The sequence below is a fragment of the Peromyscus leucopus genome, chromosome 4 (genome assembly GCF_004664715.2).
Source record: "Peromyscus leucopus breed LL Stock chromosome 4, UCI_PerLeu_2.1, whole genome shotgun sequence".
Classification (NCBI taxonomy): Eukaryota; Metazoa; Chordata; class Mammalia; order Rodentia; family Cricetidae; genus Peromyscus; species Peromyscus leucopus.
In genome coordinates this window covers 96330683-96350824 of record NC_051066.1, presented here as the reverse complement: position 1 = coordinate 96350824, position 20142 = coordinate 96330683, and the positions used below count along the sequence as shown (strand labels likewise).

At 45.4% G+C, this 20142-nt stretch overlaps 1 protein-coding gene across 1 annotated transcript in view; it reads right to left on the bottom strand.

Annotated features, from left to right (window-relative positions):
- Nucleotides 1-240: 240 nt before the first annotated feature.
- Ganc (glucosidase alpha, neutral C) overlaps nucleotides 241-20142 on the bottom strand; it is a 55126-nt gene continuing 35224 nt past the window's right edge. Inside the window, exons 16-24 of the mRNA XM_028854468.2 lie at nucleotides 19625-19726; nucleotides 17548-17791; nucleotides 14422-14486; nucleotides 11555-11631; nucleotides 8311-8385; nucleotides 4968-5081; nucleotides 3564-3676; nucleotides 2704-2807; nucleotides 241-2117 (exon numbers count right to left, since the gene is read on the bottom strand). Of these exons, the coding sequence (XP_028710301.1) occupies nucleotides 2008-2117; nucleotides 2704-2807; nucleotides 3564-3676; nucleotides 4968-5081; nucleotides 8311-8385; nucleotides 11555-11631; nucleotides 14422-14486; nucleotides 17548-17791; nucleotides 19625-19726 (1004 nt within the window). The 3' untranslated portion in view covers nucleotides 241-2007. The remainder of the gene's footprint in view (nucleotides 2118-2703; nucleotides 2808-3563; nucleotides 3677-4967; nucleotides 5082-8310; nucleotides 8386-11554; nucleotides 11632-14421; nucleotides 14487-17547; nucleotides 17792-19624; nucleotides 19727-20142) is intronic.

Below are 20142 nucleotides of genomic sequence, written 5' to 3'. Positions count from 1 at the left end.
GGAAGCTATGATGGAGTGGTGAGCTAAGGTTAGTTGGTGGCTCTCACTCTGATCTCTACAGCTTTCACCCCTGTATTTGGCTCTGTGTTTCTTATTTAATAAGACTGTTTAGAAATTTGTCTACAGTTTTGGGCCTGTAAAAAGGCCCATTGGAGAAACTTGTGGCAAAGCAAAAACATCTACCTCATGACCAGGAAGCAAATGAAGAGGAAAGCTGTGATAAAACACCATGACCAAAAGCAACTTACAGAAGAATTTATTTTGGCTTACATTCCATAGGGAGAGTCCATAACAGCAAAGGAGGCATTGGCAGCAGATGCTGGAGCAGGTGGCTGAGAGAAAGCTCACATCTCAACAGTACACAGGAAGCAGAGCAAACAAACAGGAACTGGAATGAGGCTATAGCTGATCAAAGCCCACCCTCTGTGACACACTTCTTCTAGTAAGGATGTACCTCCTCAAAGTTCCACAACCTCCCCAAACAGTGCCACCAATGGGGGACCAGGTGTTCAAACATATGGGCCTATGGGGGGCATTTTTCATTCAAAGTACCACAGTTTGAAATATATGAGATATGAGAGGAACATGACATGATCTTAAGGAACATACACTCCAGTAGGGAAATACAGAGTCCTACTTATAGGACTAAGGCACATCCTTGCGGATGCAAAGCAGGGCACAACTATTTGTGGGGCAGCATTTCAGAGAAGGGCAAAATCGCTGCCAGTGGGCACTGGGGGGTTGGGGTGATAGGTTAGAAGTCTTCATGGAAAAGCAGGATTTGGATTGGGTCTGGAGGGTGGTAAGATTGTGTTGGTGGCGGCAAGGGAGGGTACTGAGGTTAAGGAAAGGGAGGCAGGTAGCTAAGTGGAAGAAATGTAGTGAGGCCCATCTGCTGAGAAACTGAGGCCCCCCAATAGCTGCTGAAGCAGACAGCAGGGAGTCTTGGGGTCCCCAGAGCCAGAGGCTCTGATGCAAGGGCTGGGTTGCAATATTCAAGCCCGCGCCAAGCCGTATGGTAATCCAGTGCTAAAGGAAGCCAGTAACACTGAGCTGTCTTCATTTAAAATCTTTTGCTTAGCCTGGAGTTTTTTGGGTTTTTTTTTTTGTATTCATTTTGATTTTTAAAGACAGTGTATTAAATATTACTTATTTTGATTACTGATTGTGTCTGAGACAAGGGCCTCTTACTTGTGTTACTATAGTCCCAAGCCTGTGCTCTATTTTTGAAGTTCACCTGTGGGACATGGATATTTATTTCATTATTACTAATTATAGCTTATTCATGTTATAAATATTCTTTGGTTAGTAGAGAGTACTTAGTAAAATATAATTAAAAGGAGTAAATCTAATTTGAAGATTGACTTGGTGCTTTGGAGTCTAAGAAAGGGACACGAACCCTTGCACTCCCGACTCACTCTCTAGGGAGAACTTTCCAAAGCCAGGCCTATGTAGTGTCTGCAGGAGAGGGCACCGTTGGGCCTGCGCTGCTGTCGGGGAAGGCACCCTGAGAGTACCAGGCACTGCCATCTATCTGGAGGTTGGTTTGGGCAACTCCATGGCTGCAACAGCCAGAGAGACTGGGCTGCACAGCCCGAGGCAAGCCCCGCAAATGGGCCTCCTGAGTGGCTCCAGGTCAGGCTGCTCTATCAGTGGCTCAGGGCTTTGCAGATCTGTGGGAAGAGCACCGTGTGTACAGTGTGTCAACAATACATCTTCAGATGTGAAATTTGAAATCTTCTTTTTGACTCTTTGAGACAAGGTCTTGTGATAGAGCTTAAGCTGGTCTTGAATTCACGATCCTTCTGCCTTAGCTTCCTGAGGGCCGTGATTACAGGAGTGGGCCACTGCACCTGAAATCTTCAAATCTGAAATCTACTGGTCATCGCACACCAGAGAGAAGCACAGTATCAGTTTTTCCAGGGAAGAAATTAGATGGCGGCACAGATCTCACAGAAGGGTGGGCGGTCAGGAGGCTTCCACTCTCATCACCAGGACACCGGCTCATCATCTGATGTGGACCTCCCAGTCATCAATGACACTCAGGGAAAGCCTCTCCAGACTCAGGGCGGATGTTTTGTCGTAGTATGTAAAAGCTACAGGCTGAATTTTACCATCTAAATAGCAAAACAATAAAAAGGCACTGTGAGAAACCAGGAGAAAAAACCCTTTTTCCCCTCCAAATCTGATGCGTTGTCTGGTGCTCTCAAACAATGTTACACCTCACGTAGGAGAACCGGGTAGCACTTTTATTCATGACTTCCTGTGAATGTTTTAAAACGTGAAAAGTCTAATTGTTTGGAGTATGCTCCCGGTTGGAAAGAAATTATAAGGAACAGAGTGATCTGTTCAAGACATGCAGGAGGTGAGGGAGGGCACAATTCTACACCATCCCTCACGTTAGTCCTTTAAAACACTAAGAATCTCCAGAGCTGAAGATGCCTGTACCCTATTACAAATTAAGAAACACCTAGAATACTATTACAGGCCTTCAATAATGTCTCTTATGTTAACTGTGGGCAGAAAGACCAATTCATGGAGAGAAGCAGGTTAGCCCTGCTCACTCTGGAGACTAGAGAACCAACCCAGAAGGGCAGAGATTGCCTTAGCCATTGCTTGACAGTCTGGGAACAAATCTCTTCATAGCAGATACTTCTGTGTTTACAGGACAAATGCTGAAGTGAGAATGAACTGTTTGCTTACCAGATGAGTGGGTAGTCACAGAAGATGGCTTCTCCCTAAGGCCTAAGACCAAGATCTGCTCCACTATGCACTTGCTGGGATAATGACCCTTCCCATCAGCACACCTGGAACACATACAGATGGTATTAGGAAAAGGAGAGACATGGGGTTTTTAATTGGTCACCGGGTCAACATCCCTATCCTTTTGAGTTCTTCCTGTCTGTCTCTATGGATTCACGGTCCATACAGGAGCCATATTCAGTGGGACAAAGAGATGAAAACAGACAGCTGTATGCACCAGGGACTAGGGAATCAGGGACCACATCAATCTCCCTAAATTGTTTGAAGGACACGAAAGACACAGCATAGCTTGGACATTATAATCAGACCGAAGGAAAGCGGGTATTTAATTAATTGGTGCATGGAAGAAGGATGGTATTAGTGAGTACTTAAGCTAAGTAGTTTTATTTTGTAGGCAGCTGGGGAAAAGAAGATAAGGACAAGAAATAAGGACCTTTCAGGGTCAGTAACTGAAAACACAAATGGCCTTCACCACTCATTTATCTAAATAATAGCTTCAAGACTTTTTATTAGTAATCTCTATTTTACAAACATGAATGTTTTGGCTACATGTATGTAAGTACATGCCCTTACAGGTCAGAAGAGGGGGGGTCAGATCCCCTGCAGCTGGAGTTACAGACCATATTGATGTTGGGGAGTGAACTTGGGTCTTCTTCAAGAGCAACCAAGGCTCTTTAACCCACAAGCCAGCTCTCAAACCGCTAAACAGCAATTGAAAACTTGAGCTATCCACTTAGTTGAAGATGCCAGGAGGGTAGCATATGGAAGGAGAGTCGCGGCCTTGTAGCTCGCTGCCTCACCTGTTGGTCAGGACGCCGGAACAGAAGGAAAAGCTGCGGCGTGAGAACTGGTCCTGGTGGAGGTACTGGAATGAATGGCCATCATCCAGATACAGCTCTCCCTCAGCAGAAGCCTGCAGAGCGAATCACAGAGGATCGGCTAACGGCAAGTTTTATAGAGAAAAAAAAAAGTCATCTTCTAAAAGGAAAGAGTAACTTCTGAAAATCAGTGACAAGTCTGCAAAGGTAAGTATCCAAGCTGCCCAACTGCACACAAGTTCCTTACACACTCACTATCCAGTCACTCCTGAGCAGGTAATAAAATAACACGGACAGCGAGGTTACACAGAGGAGCACCAAGAGCTAGACTTTGCTGAAGGAAATTTAAATGTGAAGTATGATCAGTAATGGCTTCCGTGAAATACTATCCTAGAACGTGACAAGAAAGTTCACAGAACTGAAGCTGGAAAATATCACTGTACAATAGATGAAATCAACTGTCTTTAGAAGCCCTTCCTACTCAAAGTGGGGAGGAAGCCTTTTGCAGCCAAACACTACAGTCCTCCTCATGGCAGGTTACGTATCAACAGTGTTTGCTGCAGGATGGGTCTCCAGCTGATTGCATTCATTCTGGGACCCCACATGGACCCTAGACCACAGTTTGGCTGAAGAAGACAAGCTTCAATAATGCATGGAAAAGAAAGCTGTAATTTACCTATTTTACAATATTAATATAAACATAACTATAACAAGAATATGTATTTGGCTCTGTAAGGTATTAGGGTAAATGGATAAGAGATGTGTATAACACAGGTTTCACTTGGCTCAGAAGACACTCTCAACACTCCCAAGCCATACTCAAGGAGATGTTAGTGATTTGAGCTGCCTGATGAGAACAGAAGTCACTGAATGGGTTAGGTATACCCAAAATAGTTAAGACACATTGTTTTATGGCCCTCTTCTGTAGGAGACTGAGTTTCAGAACTAATCTTCAGGGGCAGGCTGCATAATAAATGTTATTCCAGTAGCAACGCCAACCTGAGAGATAGACGTTACATGCCCAAGAAACACATTTGCATATTCCTGGATCTCAGCGTTCCTAAGAAAAATGCCAGGAAGGGCAGACTTCACAGAGATTCAGAAATGATTCAGCCCTTGATTTTGAGATAAACACCAGGGGCACTGTTTCGTATGAGATTCATTCCTTTTTCATACCCTCAAAAGGCCAAGAGATGAGCGCGGTGGCGCACGCTAATCCAGCACGGAGCAGAGTAGCGGATCTTGTGAGCCAGCCTGGCTACAATGAGTTCAGAAAGCGCAAAGCTACACAGAGAAACCTGTCTCGAAAAACAAAAACAAAACAAAACAAAAAAAAGGCCAAGAGATGGAATAGAAGGGGGAGAGGTAACCGGGCTTTCCAAATACCTGAATGCTTAGAGCAACCCGGAGTCCATATGGGGAGTCAGTCATCCAGCCTGTGGACTTTCCCACACTTGTCTTTATTGGCACCACACTTCCGCCTCGTTGAAACACTGGTATCTGCAACAGAGCAGCACTCTCAGGGGCGACATACCCATACAAGAAAGTTTCCAAGTAGAATTTTTAAATATTTCACCGTATGAGATCCAAACTCTTTACAGATATAGACTCGAGCAAAGAATATTTGTGGGCAGGGAAATGGCAAGCATGGGGACTGTGGAATTAAAAGAAAACTTTAATGGCCCATTAAAATGATTGTGTATTTATTATTCGTTACTACTGCTTTGTGTGTATGTGTGTGTGACACGTCCATGTCATGGCATGTGTGTGAAGGTCAGCAGACAACTTTGTGAAGTTAGTTCTCTCTTTACACGTGTCTTCATGTGGTCCTGGGAATTGAACTGAGGTTGTCAGGCTTGCATGACAGGCCCTGAGCTAACTCACTGGTCCCAAGTCATCATATTTTAAATTATTGGGGCAACTATCTACCATCCCCCAATTTATTAACTACACTTGTCTGTCTTAGCTTGGCTTCTGTTGCTGTGATAAAACACTGACTGAAAGAAAATTGGGGGTGGGGAGGAAGGAGTTTATATCATCTCCCGGCTTATAGTCCCTGGTCAAGGGAAGTCAAGACAGGAACCCGGAGACAGGAACTGAAGCAGAGATCACAAGAAACACTGCTAATGGTTTCCTTCGGGAGTGTGTTCAGCTACCTTCCTTATACCTCCCAGGACCCCTGCCCTGGGGTGGTACCACCCACAGCGAGCTGGACCCTCCAGCATCAATCAACAATCCAGGAAAGGCCACACAGACTTGCTACAGGCCAATCTGACCGAGGCAGTTCCTCAACTGAGGCTCCCTCTTCCCAGGTGACTCTGGTGTATGTCAAGGTGACAAAAACTAACTTGCCTCTTTTTCATTTAAATGATGAATTTTATTCTGCTCATCCTATTAGAGGCCCAGAGGAATAAAAAAAAAATAATAACTCGTTTTTCAACTTGATCAGAAAGGACTTCTATTTTAGATCTTTAACATCCTTGTCAATAAAATAACAAGCATGTTATTCTAGAGCCATGCTAAAGAGTGGATTTTTCTGTTTATGTAGGTGGGCCCAATAGCACTAGTGTACACAAAGTGTCCTGTGTCTGAGGAGGTGACTTATGCCCTTTCTCACCACGTCTGCACACTTCTCTTTTCCTGCTTGACTGGGTCAGCAGGATGACCGCCTCCGTTCTGAGGCGCAGAAGCTGCTTCTGCTCCAGGAACCATCACAGAACATGAGGTGAAGCTGACGGCAGGGGTGTGGGCGTGGCTGCACCATCAGCCCTTTGCCATGGCTCTCTGCAGGACAGCCTGGTGGGCTTCTTGCTGCTGGTAAGGAGTCACCCAGATCACAGGAGTGCCTGTGCTTTTCTCTGAGTAAAGTGTTAGCAAAGAGGAGAGGACAAGAACATGTGTGATTTGGAGAGACCGTAGTCAAGATATTCTCCCCCCAACTTAATTCACAAGCAGCAAGAAGGAAAGCCAACTTTCTTCTTGTTTTCTTTTTATTCCTTCCTTCTTTAAACAAACAAACAAACAAACAACCCAAAGAACAAAGTTACAGTGGGATGGGCTGCAGACTCAGAGTTCAGAGAACTTCCAGGGAGTGGGAGGGACTTGTCTTAGCTCTGCCACAACCCAGTAGTGATTCTGGACAAAAAAATTCACTTCTATCAGTTTCCTCATGTGCAAATGAAGGGCATGGTGCTTTGAATAGAAATGGCCCACATAGGCTCATATATTCGAATATTTGGTCACCAGGGAGTGGTATGATTTCAAAGAATTAGGAGGACTGCGGCGTGCTGTTTTAGAGGAAGTGTGTCCCTAGGGGTGGGCTTTGGAGTTTCAAAGCCCTCATTAGGCCCAGTGCCTCTCTCTGCTTGCAGACCAGGATGTAGTTCTCCAGCACCATGTCTGCCTGCAACCTGCCATGCTCCCTGCCATGATGATGATGGACTTAGCCTCTGAAACTGTATGCAAGCCTCCAATTAAATACATTCTTTTATAAGAGTTACCTTGGTCATGGTGTCCCTTCACAGCAACAGAACAGTGACTAAGACAAAGGAATTAGGTTAGAAGGTTACTAAGGTCTTCTCTGGATCTGAAAGTTGATGTCTGGAACCACTTTCTTTATAAGAAACCTTGGATGACAATTTGGAAAAATAACACCACCATCCTATTAATCTTCATTCTACAGGGCCTGTGGTCATGCTCGTGATTCGGTGGGATGGCCGCTTTGAGTAGAATCTCGTAACTGATGCGTTCTCTCGTCTGGAGGCCCAGAGTTACTCCTCTCACTTTTTGACATTGGATTTGGCATCCCAGAGCCCACTGTTTCTGTTCTCAGTGTACTGTTCTTAGACACTGAGTAGATATACAGGAAAGAGTTGTTCATCCTCGATATTCCACGCCATGAGTCAGAGTATATATATTTTTAAACTCTTTGCATATCTTAACAGCTTATTGGTATAATTCATATGCTTCAAAATCTACACAAACCACTTCAATATACTGAGTCCTGTAACTGTAGCCACAGTCAATTTTAAAACCCTATCAACCCCTCTAAAAGAAAATTATACCCTTCAGCAGTCACTCCCATTGCTTCCCAAATCCTCTCCCAAGCACAGCCCAAGGCTGTGTGTACATGTATGTGTTGTTACGTCAAACGCGAACAGCCTTGGTTCGCTTTTTACAGAAATACACCATAAACAGGATGCTTGTGCCTCCCATTCATATGCTGAAGCCCCACACACTGAAGTGACTATATCTGGAGACAGGGTCATAAGGATAAGTCCTGATATGATAGGAACAGTATCCTCACAAGAACACTTTCTTATTTTTTATTTTATTTTAACTGGGTAAGTGTTTTGCCTGTATGTATGTATGTGCACCGCACGTGTGCCTGGTGCCTGTGGGGGCGAGATAGGAGGTGTTGGATCACCTGCAGGTGGTTGTGGCCACCATATGGGTGTTGGGAAGCAAACTCAGGTCCTCTGCAAGAGCAACAGCACTCGTAACCACTGAGCCAACTCCCCAGCCCCATTTACAAGAGCACTGTCCCCTTCCTCTCCCCATCCCATTACCCCCACGTGCCAGGAGGACCTGAGTCAGCTGGCACTTTGGTATAGGTCTTATACCTTTAGAACTATGGGCAGATAAATTTCTGTTGTCTACCACCCAGGCTGTATTCTGAACAGACCAATGCAGCTAAATAGGTAAAAATAATACTCTGAAAATAACTTACAGTATCCAAGGTTACTGGAATCTTCACAGTACAGCCTCCTTTCCACTGTGCAAATGTCTTAGAGTCATACCAGACCTAAAAAGTAGCAGACTCTATTGAAAAGAGAGTATGAGCAATCTCTGTCCTGAGAAGCCTGCACTTACCCAGTGACTACTTCCTTTTGCCCTATAATAAAGCTGTCTTGCAATACCAGGAAGGAAGGAAGGAATAAAAAGAAAGTTCAATACATATAATTAAAATTTGTGGAAGAAGTTAGAAAGAACACCCCCCAAACCCGTGTGTGTGTAATTCACATGCACATGTACTACTTGGGATTGAACCTAAGGTCTCAGGCATCCTAAGGAATTTACCACTGAAGTGTATCTCCTGCTCTCTTTACTTTTTATTGGACACAGGGTTTTACTAAGTTACCCAGGCTGGTTTTGAACTCACTACGTAGCCCAGCTAGGCCTTATAATCTTCCTGCTGGAATTAAGGGCTTGCATTACCAGATCCCACATATTCTTTTAAGAAAATCCAAGCTGGGCAGTGGTGGCTCCTGCCTTTGATCCCAGGACTCAGGAGGCAGAGGCAGGCAGATCTCTGTGAGTTTGAAGCCAACCTGGTCTACAAAGTGGGTTCCAGAACAGCCAAGGCTACACAGAGAAACCCTGTCACAAAAAGAAGAAGGAGGAGGAGGAGGAGGAGGAGGAGGAGGAGGAGGAGGAGAAGGAGAAGAAGAAGAAGAAGAAGAAGAAGAAGAAGAAGAAGAAGAAGAAGAAGAAGAAGAAGAAAAGAAAAAAAGAGAAAATCCCAAAGCATGCACAAAGCCCAGTGTTCAATCCTCAGCATAGGATAAATTGGGCATGGTGGCACTTGGGCATGAGCTGGCATGTAGGGCATGTGTACTTGCATGTGCACTTGGCATGGTAGACTTGGCATGGTACTTGGATGTAGCACTTGGGCATGTAGTACTTGGGCATGGAGGTACATGCTTGTAACCCTAGTCGGAGGATCAGAAGTTCAAGTTCATCTTAAATTTCAAAGATAGCCTGAGATACATGAGACCCCATCTCAAAAAGAAGAGAGAGAGGAGGAGGAAGAAGAAGAAGAAGTTACCAAAGGGGTATGATTGATAGACTAAAGACCATTCCTTGTCCATCTGTACATTCAAAAGTTAATTACTTAACAACCCACTACTGCTGTGGAATAATTCTCTTGTATTCTGTAAAGATTTGTCACTCGAGTTGGTTTAATAAAATGTTGATTGGCCAGTAGTCAGGCAGGAAGTGTAGGTGGGGTAACCAAACTAAGAATGCTGGGAAGAGGAAAGGTGGAGTCAGGAGTCGCTAGTCAGGCACAGAGGAAGCAAGGATGAGAATGCTGTACTGAGCAAAGGTACCAAGCCACGTGGCTAAACAGAGATAAGAATTATGGGTTAATTTAAATGTAAGAGCTAATTAGTAACAATCTGAGCTATAGGCCAAGCATTTATAAGTAACATTAAACCTCTTTGTTAATTATTTGGGAAGTGGCTGCTGGGTATTTGGGAGCTGCTGGCAGGACAGAAACTTCCACCATCACACCACTGTGCTAGGGAGATATGCATGATAGCTAGGAACTTGGTGTGGGTGAAAGATGAGATGATGCCTCCATGGTTCTTTCTATGTGTCTTTTACACCATGTATCTTTATCCCAGTTATTTTCCTGTCCCTTTGCATCTGCCCTCTGTCTCTGCATGCTCCCTCCCCAAGTAAATCAACGTTTCAGAGAAAAAAGGGGTGAGGGAAGGGAAAAATATTAAAACGCTCGTCCTGGAAGTTGCAGTGTGACACAGTAGTCCACTGACTTGTACAAACTTCTTGCTTGGGCTGGTGAGGTGTCTCAGAAGACAATGGTGAAGCCTGGACACCTGAATTTGCTCCCCAGAACCCACACGGAGGGGGAGGAGAGAACTGACTCCATGATGGTCTCTGATCTCTACCTGCACACACTGACACACACACCTTCCCCATCGTGCACACACTGACACACACACCTTCCTCATCATGCACACACTGACACACACACCTTCCCCATCGTGCACACACTGACACACACACCTTCCTCATCATGCACACACTGACACACACACCTTCCCCATCGTGCACACACTGACACACACACCTTCCCCATCGTGCACACACTGACACACACACCTTCCCCATCGTGTACACACTGACACACACACCTTCCCCATCATGCACACACTGACACACACACCTTCCCCATCATGCACACACTGACACACACACCTTCCCCATCATGCACACACTGACACACACACCTTCCCCATCGTGCACACACTGACACACACACCTTCCCCATCGTGCACACACTGACACACACACCTTCCCCATCGTGCACACACTGACACACACACCTTCCCCATCGTGCACACACTGACACACACACCTTCCCCATCGTGCACACACTGACACACACACCTTCCCATCGTGCACACTGACACACATCTGCACACACACACACACCTTCCCCATCGTGCACACACTGACACACACACCTTCCCCATGTCACACTGACACCACCCCCCACTGCACACACTGACACACACACCTTCCCCATCGTGCACACACTGACACACACACCTTCCTCATTGTGCACACACTGACACACACACCTTCCTCATCATGCTCACACAATAAACAAACCAACTCAACACTTGTAACCGTAAGTAGGAAAAAACAAGGAAAGGAAAGCACACGGCAAACAAATCAACCAGACACGAGGCAGAGAAAAGAAGAGCATCAGAGAAGAAACAGACCTGGAGGGAAACCCACGGGAACCTGATTACCCCTGCAGCATTGCCTCTTGTGGGGATGAGTAGGAGATTCCAAGACAAGGTCCTAACTCTTATCTGGGAGCCCTAGCAAAGGAGGTTAGTTGTTCAACTATCAAAAAGAGTCCCACAAAGTAACTGGGTGGAATAAATCCTCTACCTTAAGGCCATGCCCCCCATCTCCATAAGGACTCACTTATACAAATCAAAGTGAGAAAGCAAAAACCTCCCTGAGGTTGTCGTCACCTGTTCATCTTCTCCACCTTCCCCCATCAAGTTTGTCAACTTCAGAGAACAGTCATGACCGGGGAAAACCTACAGTCACCTGAGGCAAATTCACAACGGCAAGCTGAAGCAATCTCTTTCCCAAGAGAGATGCAGGCATGAGAGCTAGGAGACACAGGATATGTCTGTTACTGCTCTTACCTCAGTTGACCCTGGCAGGAATACATCGGCCGCGGTGGTCTGTGGTTCTGTGACTGGATGAACCAAGAAAGCACTTCCTGAAAAATGGAGAGGAGATAACACTGAGCATCATTACAGGAGATCTGGAAGCTCCTCTCACTTCACTGGACACTACTGTGATCTTAAGATCACATGATCTTCTATAAGGCAGAGACTATGTGAGCTGAACAATTCACCAGAGAGAAGCACTGGTAGAAAAAGGACAGGGCTCAAAAAGGTACCAGATTCAACCCACTTGTGGCTGTTAGGATGATGGGCAGGGACTCTGAAATATTCTGTTGCACCTTGTGTGCTTATTTGCTTTAGTTTTTTACTTTTAGGGTTTTTTTTGTTTTTTTTGTTTTTTTTTTGAGACAGGTCTTGCTATGTAGCCAAGACTGACCTGGAACTTGCTCTGCACCCCAGGCTGGCCTTGGGATGATCCTCCTGCCTCAGCTTTTTGAATGCTAGGCTTACAGGCTTGAGCAGCCATGCTCAGTTTCAGTGTCATTTTCTGCATCCCTACTGGTATGCCAACAATCCCAAAGCACCACTGCACCTCCCCAAGTGCTTCACGGCTTGCTACAAAGACGCTGTTAGAGTGGGCCTCATGCTATCTAGAAGTCTGGCCAGGGCGACGCTTCAGGCCCCTTTGCTTGGGAAGTTATTGTCATTGGACTTTCTTTAGACCACCAGCTCCCGAATAAGGACACAGAGACCTTTTTATCAAGTATAAAAGCTCGGCCTTAGCTTAGGCTTGTTCTCAACTAGATCTTATAACTTAATTAACCCGTTTATATTAGTCTAAGTTCTGCTACATGGCTCATTACCTCTCCTCCATATTGTACATCCAACTTGCTTTGGGTCTCACTGGCAAATTCACTGCCTCTCAGATTCTTCCCCAGAGATCCTCTCTCTCCCCCTGGAAGTCCTGGCCTCTTCTGCCTAGTTATTGGCTATTCAGCTCTTTATTAAACCAATCAGAAGGGGCCTTGGCAGAGACACATCTTCACAGTGTACAAGATTATCCCAATACACAGTTACCATTGCAGATCTGTACTTCTCTCAAGGACAGCCTGGAGTGTTACTTTTCTTTCATATTGGTGTCACACATGTGTAAAGTGCATCTACTAATTAATTCACTTTAAAGCTTTATTTATAGTGTCTCACTATGTAACCCAGGCACCTTGAACTCCTGATCCTCCTGCCTTAGTATTGTGAGTGTTGGGATTATAGGCATGCACCATTATGCCTATCTTGAATTGTTTCTATTGGTCAATAAAGATTTATTCACTGAGTTCCAGGCACCATGCTAGGCTGTGAGGACATAGGAGTAAAGGAAATAAACATGGCTCCAACCTTCATGGAGTTTGTAGTAATGAGGAAGACAGACATTAAAAGGTAACTACATAAATAAAAGTGAATTAGGGTTAAAACAAATACGGAAAGAGGTAAAAGTACAAAGCAAAATGAAAATTACCTAAGAGGCAGGACTGACTTTGAGTGGGGAGGATAAAACTAAGGTATAAGGAAGTAAGGAATGATGAAAGACATTTCTCCAAGGCAGTGACTATTAAGCTGAAGCCTCAAGTGCCAGGAATTGAACACAGAGCCTTGGCACGTTATACAAGAGCATGCCCTGAATGATATCTTCAAGGATTCTTGTTACTGTAATTGTTATTATCGTTATCATTATTATTTATATTCGGAGGTTTCTACTATTACAATGTAATTCATTCTTTGGGTCTCAATATCTAGCCTTGTTTTTTGAGCCCCATTCTTTTTTTTTTTTTTAGATTTGGGTTTCTCAAAGACAGTAGCTCATGGTAGCTATGCGCATTTCTCTGGACATTGATAAGAGCAGCAAGCTCTGAGCTACAAAGCGCCTGTCTCTCACAATCGGAAAAAAATGAGCACTACCACATGAGCAAGTTCCTGTTCTTTTTTGTTTTGTTTTGTTTTTTGTTTTTTGAGACAGGGTTTCTCTGTGTAGCTTTGCGCCTTTCCTGAACTCATTTAGCCCATGGCTCTGAACTCACAAGATCACCTGCCTCTGCCTCTGAGTTGTGGGATTAAAGGATGAGCCTACCACCGTCCAGGCACCTGTGTCTTTACTATAGCACCTGATCTACTTTTCATACTTCCCTTCCTATAGCAGTATCACCAGGTTTTGGGGGTAATAGCCCCAAGCAGAACCCTCAGATCACACCCACCAATACAATGGATTTATTTGGCATTAATAAGAACTATATTGTAAGCCAGGCAGTGGTGGCACATGCCTTTAATCCCAGCACTTGAGAACAGAGTAGGTGGATCTCTGTGAGTTCAAGGCCAACCTGTCTGGTCTACAGAGCAAGTTCCAGGATAGCAGAGCTGTTACACAGAGAAACCCTGTCTCAGAAAACAAAACAAAACAAACAAAACCCAAAACACCAAATCAAAAGAACTATATTGTAAGGGCTACATTACAACAGACCAGAGCCATAGTCTCACTATCAAATTAAAACTTGGTGAGGAGGCTGGAGCTGTGGCTGAGTTGGTAGAGTACTTGTCTAGCACGCATGAGGAGGCATTAGGTCCAATCCCCAGCACCATGTGTATGATGTAATGAGGCGTGCCTGTAATGCCAGCACTTGGGATCAGAAGTCAACATCATCACAGAGTAAGTTCCAAGACAGCCTGGGCGAAATAAGACTCTGACTCAAAAATTAAAAAAAAAAAGGGTGAAGGAATCTTTTTTTTTTTTTTAATTGTTGTCTTTCTTGGGATTAGAGTAGTCTTATTAGAAAATATAATAAAAACATAGTTATAGCATCTATCACTACTAAAATTAACCTATATATACTTACCCAGCATGTATTCATCATCCACACCAAAAGTCTCTAAGTCATTAGGGAACTCGACCCACAGAGGCCTGGGGAAAGGAAACAGGATTATTCATATTTTAAAATATCATTATGTTTTATTATTCTTGGTGCTAAGTGTTTTATTAGATTCTTATTTTTCAGTGTTATCACTCTCCAAAAGGAATTGGAAAGCACCAAAGAGCCAAGATATTTTTTCATATGACCAAAGAACTTATGAGCAGTTGCTAGGTTACTTTGTATTTATTATGTGAAAGAACTTTCTATTGACCTGGATGTCCTAATGGAACATTGAGAATTCTATTATGTGCTGCTTTCCTAGCTTTTGAGTGACTATCACTCTAACAGGTGAAAACTAAGGCAAGCCTAAATGCCTACATTTTTTTTTGTTGTAAAGTAAATGTTTGCCAAAAAAAAAAAAATCACATTTTATTATAATGACAATTCTGTGCCACTTCTTGCAGCCACTGACTTTCATGTATCATTTAATCATTATTTATTTAGATGAAAGGAACTAGTTTTCATTGCTTTCAAGCTGGTAACACTTTTGGGGAGGATGAAAAATTGCCAAGATTTTAAAATAGTTATTGTTTAACAGAACTCATCTAGGAGTCACTTAGGTTCATAAAAATGACAAAACTTTTAATATCTGTGTTTAGATAGCAACTTATTGCTTCTAACCATCTTTAATTTTATGAGAATGATTTTATTTAAGTGTGTGTGTGTGTGTGTGTGTGTGTGTGTGTGTGTGTGTGTGTACCATTTGAATGAAGTGCTCTCAGAGGCAGAAGCAGGCACTGTAGCCCTTAGAGCTGGACATTGAGGCTGGGAACCAACTTAGGTCCTTTACAAGAGCAATAAGCACTTTTAACTGCTGAGCCAGCTCTCCAGCCCAAGGAAAAGATATTTTTTTAATTGAAAAACTGTTTTTAGAGTTTTAAAATTATTTTATGTGTATGAGTGTTTTGCTTGCATGTATGGAGATGCACCATACGCATGCTTGGTACCTGTGGGTACCCAAAGAGGGCATTGGATCCCCCAGGACTGGAGTTACAGGCAGGTGTGAGGTACCATGTGGGTGCTGGGAATTGAACCCAGGTCCTTATTAAGAGCAACAACTGCTTACCTGCTGAGCCAACTCTCCAGCCCAATTTATTTTTTTTTAGTAAATGAAACTTGTTATTTATTAATGGTAACACAGCAGGTGTCTCTAACGCTGGCTGATGATTAGAATCACCAGGAAATGTCTGGTCTGAAGCAAGTTTAAGAATTGCTGACTCTGAACTCTGTGCATGTTCTTCTCTAACTAGAAAGTTGGTTTTGGCCTTCAAAGTAGAATTTATTTGCTAGGAAAAAAAAAAAAATCCCCACCTCAAGTTCAACTCTATGGGTAAGATCAAGCCTCAGATGGAGGGAAATTATTTTTTCCTTTTTTTTTTTTTTTTTTTTTTTTTTTTTTTTTTTTTTTTTTTGAGATGAGTTTCTCTGTGTAGTTTTGGTGCCTTTCCTGGATCTCATTCTGTAGACCAGGCTGGCCTCGAACTCACAGAGATCTGCCTGGCTCTGCTTCCGAGTGCTGGAATTAAAGGTGAGCGCCACCGCTGCCCGGTGGGAAGTTATTTTTCATGAGGAGGCTAGTGCATAAAATGCTAAAGTTATTTAGCTGCAATTTCCTTATTCTTTACATTTCCATCTCTCAGCAAATATCAATAATCATAAGTAGAGGATCTAGTCAGCAGCTTCTGTGTCTTCAACAGCCAGCACCCCACACACAGCAGCCAGTACCCCACACGGCACCAGTACCCCACACGGCAGCCAGTACCCCACACACAAGAGCCAGCACCTCACACACAAGAGCTAGCACCCCACACACAGCAGCCAGCAACCCACACACAGCACCCAGCACCCCACACACAGCACCCAGCACCACACACAGCAGCCAGCACCCACCACGCACCAGCACCACACACACAGCAGCCAGCACCCCACACACAGCAGCCAGCACCACACACAGCAGCCAGCACCCCACACACAGCAGCCAGCACCACACACAGCAGCCAGCACCCCACACACACCCCACACACAGCAGCCAGCACCCCACACACAGCAGCCAGCACCCCACACAGCAGCCAGTACCCCACCCCACCCCACACACAGCACCCCCCACACCAGCACCCCACACACAGCAGTCAGCCCCCCACCCAGCATCAGCACCCCACACCCAGCATCAGCACCCCACACCCAGCAGTCACACCCCACACACAGCAGTCAGCACCCCACACACAGCAGTCAGCACCCCACACCGCAGTCAGCACCCCACACACAGTCAGCACCCCACACAGTCAGTACCCCATACACAGCAGCCAGCACCCCCCCACAGACCAGCACCCCACACACAGCACACAGCACCCCACACACAGCAGTCAGCACCCACACACAGCACACAGCACCCACACACAGTCAGCCAGCACCCACACCCAGCAGCCAGTACCCCACACACAGCACCCCACACCAGCAGCCAGTACCCCACACCCAGCAGCCAGCACCCCACACACAGCAGCAGTACCCCACACACAGCCAGCACCCCACACCAGGCAGCCAGCACCTCACACACAGCAGCCAGCACCCCACACACAGCACACAGCACCTCACACACAGCAGCCAGCACCCCACACCCAGCACACAGCACCTCACACACAGCAGCCAGCACCCCACACACAGCACCCCACACCCAGCAGCCAGCACCCCACACACAGCAGCAGTACCCCACACACAGAACACCAGCAGCCAGCACCCCACACCAGCAGCAGTACCCCACACACAGCACCCCACACCAGCAGCCAGCACCCCACACACAGCAGCCAGCACCCCACACACAGCAGCCAGTACCCCACACACAGCACCCCACACACAGCAGCCAGTACCCCACACACAGCACCCCACACAGCAGCCAGCACCCCACACACAGCAGCCAGCACCCTGTGTACAACAGGCAGTGAAGCGGATTGAAACTTGACTGAACACATGGCTTTTGTCCCCTTTCCAGTCCCTCATCACGGGGGCATCTGTTGGTAGGTTGTTGGAGCCTCTAAACAGAGGACGCCCTTTTACCTCATGACAGGCTCAGAAGACGTGTGCACACGGTAGAACAGAGAATACAGGTAGGGTAGGAGGGTATAGCGCTCTCGGATAGCTTCCCGGATCCGCCGGGTGTACTCTTCCCCAAACAGCCAGGGTTCTCGCCGCTTGGTGTTCATGGTAGCGTGACCACGGAAGAAGGGCTGGTAAGCTCCAGCCTGGTACCAACGCACCAGCAGCTCCGCCTCAGGATTGCCAATGAAGCCGCCCACATCGGCTGGTGAGACGGAGAAAGACGGGATGAAGAAACCAGACTTGGAATAAATGATGTGTTAAGGTAAAATAAGGCCTTGAAAACTGAGAGGAGATGCTCGACGTGCACACTCAATGCAACAGGCAAACCTATGGCCTCAAATAGAGGAGTTTGAGCCACGGAAACCAGCCCATGCCGGGATCTGGCAGAAGGCTCTGGTTTTTTTTTTTTTTTCCTTTTTCCTTTTCGTGGAAAGGTCACAGGCTTTTCTGTAAAAGCAGCTGTCCTGTGTATTCTGGATCCTCCATTACCCAGAAATTGCACAATGTCTCCCTGGTTAGGTGTGTGTCTATATACTAAAGGAAAGGCTGCTGGTAATTTATTTCTTTTGAAAGCAAAGGCTACAACAATATCAATCACTGAAAAAGCAAATCATCAGCCTTGGGGGTTTAGGTGGAATTTCATGCTCACCCCTTGAGCAGGACATGCATTTCTTGCATGTGGACCAATGTCGTAAAGACACATCTATCAAAAAGTGATATTAATTTGTTTTTTAATCTTTGAAGAGAATAAAAAGCATTCAGACCTGCAGCTACAACTGCAGCCAGTATATACCAAGCACCTTCATATTGGTTTGCTTATCTGCACTGAATTCTCAGCAGGCAGGGAAGGCATGCCCTCAGACATGTATTTGAAACTAAATCCATTTTGTGTGTGTGTGTGTGTGTGTGTGTGTGTGTGTGTGTGTGTGTGTGTGTGTGCAGGTATATGTGCAGGTAGAGGCCACAAGCTGACTTCAGTGTCTTCCTCAATCACTCTCCACTTTATTTTTGGCTAGACTGACTGGCAAGGAAGCAACAGGGACCCTCGTAGCCCCGCTTCCCAGCTCAGGGTTACAGGGATGTGCCGCTGTGCCGGGCTCTTTCACAGGTGTGTTGGGCTTCTGAACTGAGGTCCTCATGTTTGTGTGGCAAGCACATCACTAACAGAGCCATTTCCAGTCACATCTTCTTCGACAGGGTCTTCTATAGCCTGGTCTGACCTCGGTTTTGCTAGTAGCTAAGGACAACCTTGAACCTTTGAGCCGTTTATTTCCACGTCCTAGTGCAGGGATCTTGGGTATGTGTGACCATACTTGGCTTTGTGTAGGGCTGGGATCAAACTGAGGGCTTCTTGCATGCTAGGCAAGCGCTGTCCCAACTGAGCACATCTTAATGAAGAACACACTTAAATTGTGTCACAGAATCTTCCATCTGCTGAGCAGAAAGTGATTCTGTCAAGGCTGGCTCTCTTAGATCCTTGGCAACGCTGCTGCCCATCAAACCCAAGGCCTTGAGCACACCAGGCTAGCACTCTGCTGGGCTGCTCACTCAGACCTAGGCTGGCTTTCCGTTTGCTAAGTTGTTTGCAGTGCTCTCATTCTCTCAAGAAGAAGAGTATGTTTCTGGAACTCTCCGTTACTGTGTCTCTGGAGGTAGTGCTGTGGGAACGAGGGAATGAAACAGACTCCCCATCTCCTGCCTGACTTCATGTCCTCAATGCAGACAAGATACATGTAAGACGTTTATTTTATTTATTTGAGATAGAGTCTCTCTTTGTAGTGCCTGCTGTCCTGGAGTTTGCTATGTAGACCAGGCTGGCCTTGAACTCAGAGATCCTCTTATGTCTCCCTCTAGAGGGCCGGGATTAAAGGTGTGCGCCACCACAGCGGGCTGTACAATAAATTTTGAAACAACCCCTTTGCTCTCCTCCCATTTCTTCCCTGCATCCGTCCTTGCCCCAAACGGCTAACGGCCACTGAGGACCCTCACTTCTCATTTCCTCCCACTGGAAACCTCAAGTCAGGAATCAGCTTACCTCCACAGAAAGAGATCCCTGAGACACTGAGGGTGAGTAACATTGGGATGGAAATTTTCAGATACTTCCATTCTGCTGTGTTGTCTCCCGTCCAGACGGCACCTTAGATTGCCCAGAACAAGGCATGGAAACAGACACAAATCATCCAATGCACTCCATTTCATTTACATCCATATTTGCAAAAGACAAAAATAATAAAATAGGAGACAGATTTCCACCTTAAACAAATTCTGATCTTTCTGCAAAAAGTATCAATTTTCTAATGTGAAAAAGTTATTAAGGTTCATAAAACACAGGCACACTCCTTTAATCCCAGCAGTTAGGAGGCAGAGGCAAACGAATCTCTGTAAGTTCAAGACCAGCCTGGTTTAGAGAGTGAGATCCAGGACAGCCAGGGCTACACAGAGAAACCTTGTCTCAAAAATAAACAAAACAAAACAAAAAAACAAAAACAAAATAAAAAAACATAACTAAATACTCTGGGTTTCTTGTCCCACTTCTTATCACAGCAATCCTAC